General features: G+C 42.2%; 1 protein-coding gene across 1 annotated transcript in view; it reads right to left on the bottom strand.

The window, feature by feature from the left end:
- The window catches only part of LOC145392152 (uncharacterized), a 49,551-nt gene that overhangs the window by 28,366 nt on the left and 7,762 nt on the right, over nucleotides 1-13,423 (bottom strand). Inside the window, exon 2 of the mRNA XM_080266602.1 lies at nucleotides 4,447-4,569. Within this exon, the coding sequence (XP_080122728.1) occupies nucleotides 4,447-4,569 (123 nt within the window). The remainder of the gene's footprint in view (nucleotides 1-4,446; nucleotides 4,570-13,423) is intronic.

Below are 13,423 nucleotides of genomic sequence, written 5' to 3'. Positions count from 1 at the left end.
AGATACGGAAGTAAGTAATCATGGGAATGTACTGTACTATCTTGCACCTTCGGACTGCGTGTAATCACATGGGAAGGAAGGAAGGAAGAAGGAAAGTGCATACATTTAGATCGTTGGAAACGATGTAGTAGGGATATAAAGTCAAATCAAGTGTGTGTAATCTATCTATCTATTGCCAGAAGCCAGAAGCCTGTAAGGGGTGGTCGTTTGTCTCTAAGTTAGTTGTATTACGGGAAGGAACGTCAACCCACTTGTTGACACGTAGGGAACACGTATGGGTTGGTTACATGTTACCACCCAGCCTTGTAAATGGTTTCTGGCTTACAGAAAACCACAGTGTAGAGACACCTGAAAAGGACAGAGGAGTAATAAAAAGTAACAGGAAAGATGGGAGAAATAGGACGAGAAAGGACAGATGCAGAATAAGTGATAATGGTGAGGTAAGAAGCAGGTAGCATTACATCAAGTGAGTGGACGATGGTAGCCACCAGGTACCATCTGTGTGTAATCGTTTTACATAAAAAGGGAAGAACAGTGAGGGAAATCGTATTTAGATGGCCTAGTGTTGAAGATATTATAACAAGTTTATAAACTGCCACATCGAGGAAATTTAGTGATTTGGAACACAAAGAATGGCATCAAACGGTAAAACACTAAATAACAATGAAAAGGTATTCGAGGAGAACTTGATCTCATGTGAAAATTCCTGGTTAGCCCCCTGAGACAAGACAAGGAAGTAAGGAAATGTTTTGTCGTGGCAACTCCTAATAAAATCCTGGAACACTGCGACGGGACTCTGATAGCAAGATAACAAGAAGAAACTATCATCATGGGCGTGCGGCGAAATTATGTATCACCTGGTGCAACAGCTGACATGTAAGATCAAATTAATATTTCAAGATGAGCATCTTTGCATTTTATGAGAGCTGCTGAAATGTCACCTTATAGCCGAAACTGAAAATCGCCTAATAGTCAGCTGTTGCGTTAGCTGACGCAACAGCTGACATGTTAAATCAACTCAAACTTTCAAGCTAAGCAACTTTGTATTTCATAAGAAAATCTCTCAAAGTTCTCCAAGAACAGAGATTCAAACTTTCCTAAACAAAGAGAGAGAGAGAGAGAGAGAGAGAGAGAGAGAGAGAGAGAGAGAGAGATCCCTCAAGTGTACCCGGTACCACTTACAGACCTGTCGACTTCGCCGCAGGTAAAAACAGTTAATGATGAGGAACAATGAAATGGATGAGTATAAGGGAAGGTGATCCTGAATGGAGCTAATGGAGCCGTGATAAGGAAAATTAAGTATTTATTAATATTATTTATTCATTTATTCATTTATTTGCTATTTGCACTCCTACTTAACCCTAGGAATACGGCGATAAGTAACAGATTAATAGGGAGATGAAGACGAGTACTAAAGGTGAGGAATTAAGAATACGATAAAAATAAAAAATGACCTTAGATGAAGTTACAAGGAAGCAAAACAACCAACATAAAGGATTGACCGTAGAAGCAATTTAGTCAGTGCTGCTCCTAATGACAACTGATAACAGATAAAGAGGAAGATATGGACACTTCATGAGGGTGATTTACGTCCTTAATTGGCCCATTAACGGTGGTAATTGAGATAAAATGGATGATGCAGTGACTTAATAGTGCTTTTGATTTATTACCCTTAATAGGTAGCGATGGAGAATTAATGGTGAGAGGCATGATAGGAAGGACATCATTATCATTTTCGTCATCATCAACATCATATTATTATTATTATTATTATCAATATTATTATTATTATCGATCTTGTTCAATTAGAGAAAATACAGTATATTAAACGAATTTTGAGGCCCCCTTTAAATTATAAGCTCAACTACTGAAGGGACTGAGTGATAACTGATCGCGCAAATAAGTCCAGAGGAGAAAGTGCAAAGATCACCACCGCAAAACACACGAACGGGTAAGAATTTCATACTGATATCTTTGTGTGTGTGTGTGTGTGTGTGTGTGTGTGTGTGTGTGTGTGTGTGTGTGTGTGTGTGTGTGTGTGTGTGTGTGTGTGTGTGTGTGTGTGTGTGTGTGTGTGTGTGTGTGTTCTGCCCCCATTCCTATCTGTACCACTGGCATTCTCCGGCTTTGACTTTTCATCCATTCTTGCCCCTGGATAAAGGCTGCACCTGTTTCTCATGTCCCTTTTAATATTCATCGCCTGACATTAGCCCCCGGGAAAAGACAGGAATTTAGCTATTTTATTCTTGGTATTGATGATTTTACTTGCCTCTGGAGTGACTTTGATTTGAGGTAGGAGAAAGGTTAGTCTGCTCTTCCACTGTATCTACGTCTCACTTAGGACATGGCAGAGCAGCTTTGTTTACCTTTAAGAAACAGTCTTCAAGAAAGGTCGTCGAAATACCAGCACTGAAACATTTATCAAAACCAGCTGCGGGGAGAACATTTTGCTGGAGGGCGTCTCTCTCTCTCTCTCTCTCTCTCTCTCTCTCTCTCTGGTAACTGCGCTAGGGCTTTGAGGAGCATCAGTGTAAAGGTCAGCCTGGGTTATTTTAGTTCATAGGATAACCTGCGTCTGCGTTATATTACGGGTGCCCACGAAAGAAATACACACAGTCATACCGTATGAAGTAAAATGTATGTGGTATGTATTTATCTCTATCCTAAATTACAGTGTTTTTCATACATACATACATTCATACGCGTTCAAATACATGACATAAATTACTGTAAAATTACCTTGGTGAAATTACTACTACTACTACTACTACTACTACTATTCTTGACTGTAGACTGAAGGGATATGGGACCAGATGGAGGGTGTAGGGGTGACTGTAGACTGTAGAAGTAACTGTAAGAGTATAGGAGTGAGGGGAAGGGGTGAAAAAAAAAAAAAAACAGTCTACGTCCTACCGCATTTCACCCAGTATGAGTAATTGGAAGACCAGCCTGAAGAGTAACTGTGGAAGTGACTGAGGGAGTAACTATAAGGGTAACTGTGTGAGAAACTGTAGGAGTAACTAAAGGGTAACTGTTGGAGTAAGTGTAAGCTATAGAATAACTTTACTGATAGGGGTATGCGTGACTGGAGAGGGTGAAAAATAAACAGCCTATTCCCAGCTCCATTCCAACCCTAACTAGGTCAAGAGCATTTTTCCCGTCGCCTCCTAATGGCAGCTGTGATTTAGTGTTGCCTTGGGGTGTCAGAGGTGTTGGCAGGGGTGTTGGCATGGGGTGTTGGAAGAGATTTAAGATATATTTTCGTATGCCGCGGCTGTCGTGTCAGTTGTGTTGGTAAATGGGGCAGGTGGTGTCAGTGTTGTTGTCAATTTTGTACTATTTATGCTGGCAGATGTTGATGCAGTGGTGTCAGGAGTGTTGGCAGAGATTTAGGGTGTGTTGTGATATCGGTTGTATTTTGTGTTGTCAGAGGTGTTGTCAGGGGTGTTTTGGTTCTTTCTTAAAAAAAAAAAAAATCGTGCTAAAGGAGAAATGGAATTATCTGAAGGTTTAATTCTTTCAGTAGGTAATTTTTTCAGATGTATAAAGTCGCCTGGAGGTAGCAAGAATAAAAGAAAGCTATTATCATGCTAACAGGGCTTGAATTTGTGGCCCTTGTGTTGTATTTCTCTTGTTGTGATAGTGTGCTGGGTGTTGTCCGTGAAATACAACAACTAAAGCGCCTATTGTATGCTTGCTAATGTGCGTGGTGCTGTCAGAAATACAACAATAAATTTCTGTTGCATTTCTGCTTATGTGACAATGTGCATGGTGTTGTCAGATATACAAAAATCAAAATTAATGCCTGTTGTATGTGTGCTGATGTGAGAATGTGCGTGGGGCTGTTGAAGGAATACAGCAACTGAATTACTGTGGTATTATTGTATTCCTGCTAACCCCTTCCCTTCAATGACTTTTTGGTTTATTCTCGTTTCCTTCCAAATGATTATATTTACTTTAGGACAGACCCTCGTATTGATGAGGTTAATTGTGACTCTAAATTAACCCCCACAGTTCGAAAAATCTATCCAGGGTCGATGAAAAAGTCTAGAGGAAGCAAGAATGAAAGACTGAATACGTCGTTGGGCTGAAAGAGTAACGATTGTATATTTGTGCATAGGCTAGTGAATAAAGTCTGTAGGCTATACCTGTGCACTGGCCAGTGAACAAAGTTTGTATAATTGTGCATAGGCTAGTGAATAAAGTCTGTATATTTATGCACAGGCCAGTGAATAAAGTCTGTATACATATGCATAGGCAAGTGAATAAAGTCTGTATATTTATGCATAGGTTGGTGAACAAAGTCTGTATATATGTGCATAGGCTAGTGAATAAAGTCTGTATATATGTGTACAGGCTAGTGAATAAAGTCTGTATATATGTGTACAGGCTAGTGAATAGTCTGTATACATGTGCATAGGCTAGTGAATAATAACTACCACCCACCTAATTCTCGTGTGTCGTAAAAGCAGGAGTATTGTGGGGTTGGCTGCCCTTCTTCTCTGTATTGGCATAAGGACGTGCCGACCCCACTGACCAGCATTTAGGTTGCAAGCAGTCTCGCAGCTCCTACGATATAAGGGGATAGATATTAAACTGGGACTTCATTCTGTTTTGATTCACATCTATGGAGAGATCAAAAAGCTTTCCTTCAGATCTCCCTCCTGCTTGTATGAATGAAATATTTAGGATGATGATAATGATAAGTGCGTTGTTGTTGTTGTTGATGATGCTGTTGTTGCTGTTGTTGCTGTTGTTGTTGTTGCTGTTGTTGTTAATGATGATGATATAGCTTAGATGATTAACGAACTAAGTAGCCTAGACCAGCAAAGGTACCTGTAGGTAGTAGGTAAGCAGGTAGATGGGCACGTAGGTGGGAAGATGGGTATATAGGTAGGCGGGCAGATAGAACAACAGACTTGGAAGTACACACAGGTAAATATGTTGGCTGATAGCGTAAGACAATGTACTATACTAACAGTGCCGACAACAGTAGTAAGAGCAACGTTATCAGCATCAGTACAGAATCCTATGCGTTATTCTAAAAGTCCTAGAATATAATTATCAACGTCTTTTTCCTATGTATCCTCATTTCTATTTTGTAATGTACTGTACCATTCCCGATATTGCCAATCCTATTTCAGCTACCATTCCTAACTATCCTTCCTAACTATCACAGTAATCTATCCCTACTACTCACTATACTATACCGTAATCCACCTCCCGTTCGCCTTCTCTCGTTCTGTTAACCAAACTTGCAATTATAACTAACCTTCCTAACAATAATACTAACTAACCTACCATTCTATCATTAAACTCTACTCTTACTCTATCAGATATCCCTTCTCCATCAACCAGACTTATTTTAACTATTACCCCCAACTACCTCACTACAATTTTCGCAAGACCATCACTACAACCACAATTATCATCTCTGTTATTACCCATTCACTTTCCCACTCCCCCATTAATTAACCAAACCTGTCATAACTACCATTCCCAACCATAGCACTACTACCACAACTATCTCACCTGCTACCACTCCCCGACCAGCCATTACTACCAACTATCGCCATAATCAACTATCAGAAACATTCGCTACTTTTTGGAACCAATTCTGTCCTTCTCTCAAAGTTCACACATTCACGAGGTTTATGCGTCTTGGTTCTGGGAAGGGACAAATCAGGCACTTGTGGCTTCTTACGACAGGATAGGGTAGGGTAGGGTAAGATAGGGTAGGGTAACATAGGGAAGGGTAGGATAGGGTAGGACAGGGCAGGGCAGGGCAAGGCAGGGCAGGGTTAGGTTGGGTTGGGTTGAGCTATGGAACAGGGCAGAGTCGGGGTAATCTAGATATGGATAGGGTGGAGGAATATACATCACACACACACACCTACGTCTTACCCAAAATTTATGACACTATTAGGTTCAGGGGAAAGGTAGAAGGGAGGGGTACAGGAGGACATCAAGGGGTAATATTCAGAGGGGTATTTACGGCGGGGTAATAAATATAGAAATGTGTATTGCATAGTGTGGTTCACCTATTGTGGATCTAGCTTTTTTTTTTTTTTTTTTTTTTTTTTTTTTTTTTATGCGAGGAAGAAGGAACCAAAGGCATGAGCCTGCAGTAATAGTTCCCTCCAAGAGAAAAACAAAATACAATACAGAGCCAAATTCAAGATCCGATCATTTTGAGATGCCTGGACACACTACGTTTGAAAGACTGGAGATCATAGGCAGAAGGAAATACAGACAGAGGGAGACAGTTCCAGAGCTGACCTGTTGCATAAATGAAAGACTGGGAGTAACGGTTAACTCTTGCATTAGAGAGTTGGACAGAAAAGGGATGAGAGTTTGCTGCTAGACGGGTGCTACGCGCCCGTCGTAGAGGTGGAGGAATGCAAGCAGACAGTTCAGAGGAGCAGTGACCATTAAAGTAGCGATAGAAAAGAGATAAAGATGCAACAGTGCGGCGAAGAGACAGAGGTTGAAGGGAGTCAGTAAGAGGAGGAAAGTTAATGAGACGAAAAGCCTTTGACTCCACCCTATTGAGAAGAGCTGTATGTGGGGAGCCTCCCACACATGAGAGTTGTACTCCACACAGGGGCGGATAAAACCCCTGTATAGAGTCAACAATTGTGCAGGGGTAAAGAAAGAGCGGAGTCGGCTTTAGCACACCCAATCTCTTGGAAGCAGATTTTACAAGAGATGTAATATGATCTTTCCAAGATAAGTCCCGAGTAAATGAAACCCCAAGCATGTTCAAGGATGATGCAGGATTAATCTGAATATTATTAAACATCAGTGGGTATACCTGTGGAAGATTTTGTCGGGTTGATAGGTGTAAGAACTGAGTCTTAGATGCATTAAAGACAACCATATTATTTTTACCCCAGTCAGAGATATGAGTCAAGTCAGACATTAGGTGTGCCATAGCCTCATCCCTTGTTTCTTGAAGTAACTGTTGAGATGGGCGTTGCGGGAACCGAATGGAAAGGTGAAGGGTGGAGTCATCAGCGTATGAGTGGATAGGGTTAGATGTACAGCTTAGAAGATCATTGATGAATAAAAGGAAGAGAGTTGGTGATAGGACAGAGCCCTGAGGAACACCACTGTTGATAGATCTAGGAGAAGAACGATGGCCGTCTACGACAGCAGCTATAGAACGACCAGAAAGGAAGCTAGCGATGAAGGCACAGATAGAAGGATAGAAACCGTAGGAGGGCAGTTTGGAAATTAAAGATTTATGCCAGACTCGATCGAAAGCCTTTGAGATGTCAAGTGCAATGGCAAAGCTTTCGCCAAAGTCCCGAAAGGAGGATGACCAGGAGTCTGAAAGGTAGGTGAGAAGATCGCCAGTGGAGCGTCCCTGACGGAACCCATACTGACGATCGGAAAGAAGGTTGTGATAGGAAAGATGCCTTAAAATTTTTCTATTAAGAATTGACTCGAAAACTTTTGAAATACAGGAAGTTAAAGCAATTGGACGATAGTTGGAGGGTTGGGAGTGGTCACCCTTCTTTGGGACTGGCTGAATGAGAGCAAACTTCCAGCAAGAAGGAAAGGTACAAGGATTGACAGACAAAGGCGAAATAGTTTGCCTAGGCAGGGTGTAAGCACAGAAGCACAGTTTTTGAGAACAACAGGAGGGACCCCATCAGGCCCATATGCCTTGTTAGTACTGAGGCCAGTAATGGCAGAAAATACATCAACTGAAGAAATTTTAATGTCAGCCATGAGGAAGTCAGGGGGGGAAGTGATGGAGGAACAGCACCGGAATCGTCTAAGGTGGAATTGGAGGAGAAAGTCTGTGCGAAGAGATCTGCTTTATCAGTAGAAGAAATAGCTACAGAACCATCAGAGTAGAAAAGAGGAGGGAAGGATGATGAGGTAAAGTTGTTAGAAAGATTTTTGGCAAGGTGCCAGAAGGAGCAGGAAGAATTCGAGTTGGAGAGTTGAGAGCATTTAGTATGGATGAAATTATTTTTAGTAGAGCGAAGAACAGACTTAGCACGATTCCGGGCAGAAACGTAAAGATTATGTGATTCAGGGGTGGGTTGGCTCCGGTACCTTTTGTAGGCCTTCTCCTTGTTGCGGACAGCATTAGAACAAGCGTGATTAAACCAAGGCTTTCTTGCGTTAGTCAAAGGATATGAGAAAGGAATGTATGCTTCCATGCCCGAGAGAATAACCTCCGTAATGCGCAAGGCACACTCAGATGGCTCACGGCCATGGAAGCAATAATCATTCCAGGGAAAATCAAAGAAGTACTGCCTGAGGGCATGGTGTTGGATTGTTTATGTATTTATTTTAACTCCCAACTGACGAAGCGAGAGCGGGAGTAATTCTTTGATCAGTATGTGTGTGTGTGTGTGTGTGTGTGTGTGTGTGTGTGTGTGTGTGTGTGTGTGTGTGTGTGTGTGTGTGTGTGTGTGTGTGTGTGTGTGTGTGTGAATTTAAAAAAAGACGATTTCAAACAAACTCAGTGGAAGTATTGTTGATTAGCCAAGTTTTTTTTTTTTTTCATAGAACGCTAGGTCATAGGTCACGTTCATTATTCGAAGGCAATTCAAGCAAATTTAATCTTCCAGGAGCCAAAGTTGGTGTAAGAGTTGAGAGTTCAGTCGGTAATGAAGTAAAGTCAATTTGGAGAGCAATGCGTCGAGCGTCAAGGTCACACGACAAATTCCAATATTCGGTCCCTACACTGCTTGGTGGTACGGGTGTCGCATTCTCGGTGTCCTTCTCCTTATATATATATATATATATATATATATATATATATATATAGAGAGAGAGAGAGAGAGAGAGAGAGAGAGAGAGAGAGAGAGAGAGAGAGAGAGAGATAGATATAAAATTAATTTTTCTATTTAAAGGACTGTCTGCCAACTAATATAAGCCTATCTGCCCATACGAGTAAACATCCACTGAGAGAGAGAGAGAGAGAGACCCACAGTTTTATCTCCTTGCATTCCTATCGATCACTATTCTTCCACCTGTCGTAGCCTAACCAGCAGTCTATCTACCACTCTTCCTACATACCTACCTACACAGCTATCAGCCTACCTACCTACACACTAGTCGCCCTACCTACCTACCAACCCACACACCAGTCACCCTACCTACCTGCCTTCTACCAGTGTGTCTGCCTACCCACCTCTTCATCTACGTGCCTACCAAACTACTCACTCCTACATCTGCCTACACTTACCCCTCTAACAACCTACCTACCAATCTACCTGCCTACCTACCTTCCTACCTACCTATCTACCTCCTCTGTTGGTCATGGCCACCCAGTTCGTTAATAATGTAAGCCACAGGTCCCCATCCCGAGGTCACTGTCCCCTTTCTGACACTTACACTGATATTTTCATTTCCTTACCCCATATCTATTCTTTTGGTAGATACGGGAGCTGTTTAGGAGCCTCCCTGTCCGTCTGTCTCTCACTAATAACTTTCGGACGCAAGGTACTTCACTCCCACGACACCACATCACATCACATCACACCACATCACACCAAGCCACACCACATCAAGTATTTTTGTATTTGTTTTTCCTCTCTTCCACTTCTTTTTTCTGCCTCCCCCTCCTCTTACTACTACCACTACTACTACTACTACTGCTGCTGCTACTACTACTACAACTACTACTACATCTTTTACTATTTTCTCTTCCCCCCTTTCATTACATCCCAAACCCCTCTCCTCTCTTCCCCTCCCTTCTCTCATTTCACTGTCACAACCCCTCTTTCTTTCGTCCCTTCTCTTTACTTCTCTCTTCTCCCTCTCCTCTCTTTTCTTTCCCCTCGCTCTCCTGTCTTTTCTTTCCTCTCCCTCTCCTCTCGTATGTCTCCCCTCCCTCTCCTCTCTTTTCTTCCCCTTCCCTCCCCTCCCTTTTCTTTCCCCTCCCACTCCTCTCTTCTTCCCCGTACCCTTCTCTTCTCTTTCTCTCCCTCTCGTGCCCCTCTCACCTTGCCTTCTTCATCTTACTACCTCCATTAAAAACCAGTGTTGTATTCCATCCTTAATGGAATCGGTTATTTAAATTAAGATTGCCGAGGAAGCCTGTGATTACCATCGCAATTATGCTAGTGTTATTCCTTACAACAAGACTTGATTCCATGTTGAGTGAGTGAGAGAGAGAGAGAGAGAGAGAGAGAGTATTCACCCTCGTAAAACAAAAGTGTGACTAATAATGACTATGTACCAAGAAAAATAGTGAGTTATGAGGAAAGCAATATCAGATGGTAAGTAATCAAGAAAAGTAGTCGAGTCCTTCTGCCATGGAATTAAGCCTTCATTTATACTATTTGACCTTCAGAGACAAATGGGAATATGGTGGAGACATCTGGTATTTTATTTATCTGCTATTTTCTTCATTTTACACACACACACACACACACACACACACACACACACACACACACACACACACACACACACACACCTCATCACCATCAACCATCACAGCAGGCAGGGCGATGTATAGTGTAGCAAGGCGACAGTAACGTATGTGCGGACGGTGTATAGTGTACCAAGGCGACAGTAACGTATGTGAGAAGGAAGGCCCCGCTGTGAATGAGGTCAGTAATCAATATAAGGTTGAGGCTACGGGGACGACACTGCACATTACGCTGGACGCTGCCCCTGAGAATTACACGCAACATTACTGCCACTACCAACCACGCCTGACCTTAATCCCTGGACTGTATTGTGCTTCCGTAACATCGGCTTTTAGTTCACCTCTGTCAACCACGAAACATCCCCGGCATATTATCCTTGGTCTAACCCCCTTATTCCTGTGTGTGTGTGTGTGTGTGTGTGTGTGTGTGTGTGTGTGTGTGTGTGTGTGTGTGTGTGTGTGTGTGTGTGTGTGTGTGTGTGTGTGTGTGTGTGTGTGTGTGTGTGTGTGTCTAGACTTCAGTTAACATAACCAGAAAATTCCACTCCACGGTATGTAGGCCTGTGCTGGCAGAATTGGGGTACGTGTGAGAGAGAGTGACTTCAGTCCTCAGGGTGGGAAAGGAGGTCCGGATGAATAATAATAATAATAATAACAATAATAAAATAATAATAATACCATTATTTTTCGTTCGTGTTTTTCTTTCTTCATCTTCATCATCATCATCTTCTCAGCTAACCCCTCCCTCCCACACTGTTTACATTATCATTATGGCACTCTCTTTTGCCTACCCTCACACCATTGTCAGTCTTTTTTTTTTTTTTTCAATCCTTTTAATCTCTCTTTCTCCTTGATATCCTTGCTGTTCCTCTTCTTCCTCCATTCTTTTCTTCCTTCTGTCTTCTTCCTTATAGATTTGTGCTTTTCCTCCTCCTCTTTCTCCTCCTCCTCCTCCTCCTCCTCCTTAGTTAACCCTTCCCACTTACCTTCTATTTATAATTGTGTCATTTCACTTCCTGGGTAACTTTACCACATTATCTCCCCTTCTTCATTCATTTTTATTCTCTCTTCCCTTCTCTCCTCCTCCTCCTTTTCATCCTTCTCTCCTCCTTCTTCTCCTCCTAACTCCCCTTCCTTTTCTCCCTCACTGCCTTTCCTTCCTTCCTATTCTTACTCATCTTTTTTCTCTTCCTAATCTTCTCCCTGCTCCTTTTTTTCTTCTTCCTCCTCCGTCCCCATCAACCCCTCCTGCCCCACCCTCTCTTTACTTTATCATTATGGCGCTCACTTCCTGACCACCCTGACACCTATACTCCTCCTCCTCCTCCTCTTCCTCCTCCTCCTCCTCCTCTTCCTCCTCCTCCTCCTCCTCTTCCTCTTCCTCCTCGTAATTCTTTCTTCTCCTTCTTCTCTATCAATGTCGTTCCATCTCATTCTCTCCTTCCCTTACTTTCATGTTGAGCCTCTTCTCTCCTACTAATAATAATCATCATCATCATCCATCTTTATTACCCCTTTCTAATTCTGGTATGATCCTAGGCCAAGAAGGGTCCTAGGGAGAGAGAGAGAGAGAGAGAGAGAAACCGCCCTCTTGGTATCGAATCGTGGCGAGTTAACATAAGCTCTCCTCCGATCCGAGACTAATAAATCACCTATATCCTCCTCCTTCCTCTCCCCCTCCTCCTCCTCCTCCTCTTCCGTGACAAAGCGGGTGGGGTGGAACTAACCCAATGTCTGAGGTCACGGGCTGTGTGTGTGTGTGTGTGTGTGTGTGTGTGTGTGTGTGTGTGTGTGTGTGTGTGTGTGTGTGTGTGTGTGTGTGTGTGTGTGTGTGTGTGTGTGTGTGTGTGTGTGAGTCCTATCCCTTTTTTAGTTTGCTTCCCCCTCTTGATTCGTCAGTTCCTCTTCCTTCATTTCTCTCGTCTTCCTCCTTTTATTTATTTTATTTTCTTCCTCCCCGTCTCATCTTCTTCTTTTCGTCCTCCTCTTCCTCTTCTCCCGTACCATACTTAAATTCTGTGCATATCGCTTTTTTCTTCTTCTTCTCCTCTTTCCCATCCTCCTCCTCCTCCTCCTCCTCCTCCTCCTGCTCCTTCTCCTCCTCCTCCTCCTCCTCCTCCTCCTCCTCCTTTCGAGTTATAGATTTCTCACCAAAAATCGTCACGCAAGCTTAAGCTTTTACGTTCTCTCTCTCTCTCTCTCTCTCTCTCTCTCTCTCTCTCTCTCTCTCTCTCTCTCTCTCTCTCTCTCTCCCCCCAGTCGCGGTAAACACACTGACCATCGCAATCTTGACCTATCCTACCATTTTCTTGTGCCTGTGGTCTCAATTTCAAGACCAGTGGAAGAAAGAAATAAGAAGATTTGTTATTATTATTATTATTATTATTATTATTAGTAGTAGTAGTAGTAGTAGTAGTAGTAGCAGTAGTAGTAGTAGTAGTAGTAGTAGTAGTAGTAGCAGTAGTAGTAGTAGTAGTAGTAGTAGTAGTAGTAGTAGTAGTAGTAGTAATAGTAGTGGTGGTGGTGGTGGTGGTGGTATTGTTTTCATGCTATCTTGTATTATTATTATTATTATTATTATTATTATTATTATTATTATTATTATTATCATTATATGTATTGTACCTATGGATATTCAGATGAGTTATATTTACGGGGAACATTTAGGGATATTCATGAGCTATATTCAGGGGTATTATATAAAGCATACCAACCCACTCTATGCGATGACGGAACTGTTACGGTACTTAAAATTTAATTCATGGCAACCACTGGATGATTTATTTCATTTCAAGGGGCTTTTCGAACTGGGCGGATTAGAGATAGTCGTAACAAACTCCCTTATCACAAAATTTGATCATTACCACTGAACAGAATGATCCAAGGATGAATTTCTGAAAATGAAAAATACCTAACCGGTTTTTAGAAAAAGAAAAGGAAACTGCGGAAAATGAAACAAAAGCATTCGGGGGCCAAATGCTAATCGTCCGACAAAATGTGCTGTTGGCTAAGGCACAAGCT

Source organism: Coenobita brevimanus, chromosome 21 (genome assembly GCF_032717465.1).
Source record: "Coenobita brevimanus isolate Jiangsu-jjx chromosome 21, ASM3271746v2, whole genome shotgun sequence".
Lineage (NCBI taxonomy): Eukaryota > Metazoa > Arthropoda > Malacostraca > Decapoda > Coenobitidae > Coenobita > Coenobita brevimanus.
The sequence above is the reverse complement of the archived record's forward strand: the minus strand, read 5'-3'. Positions and strand labels throughout refer to the sequence as shown.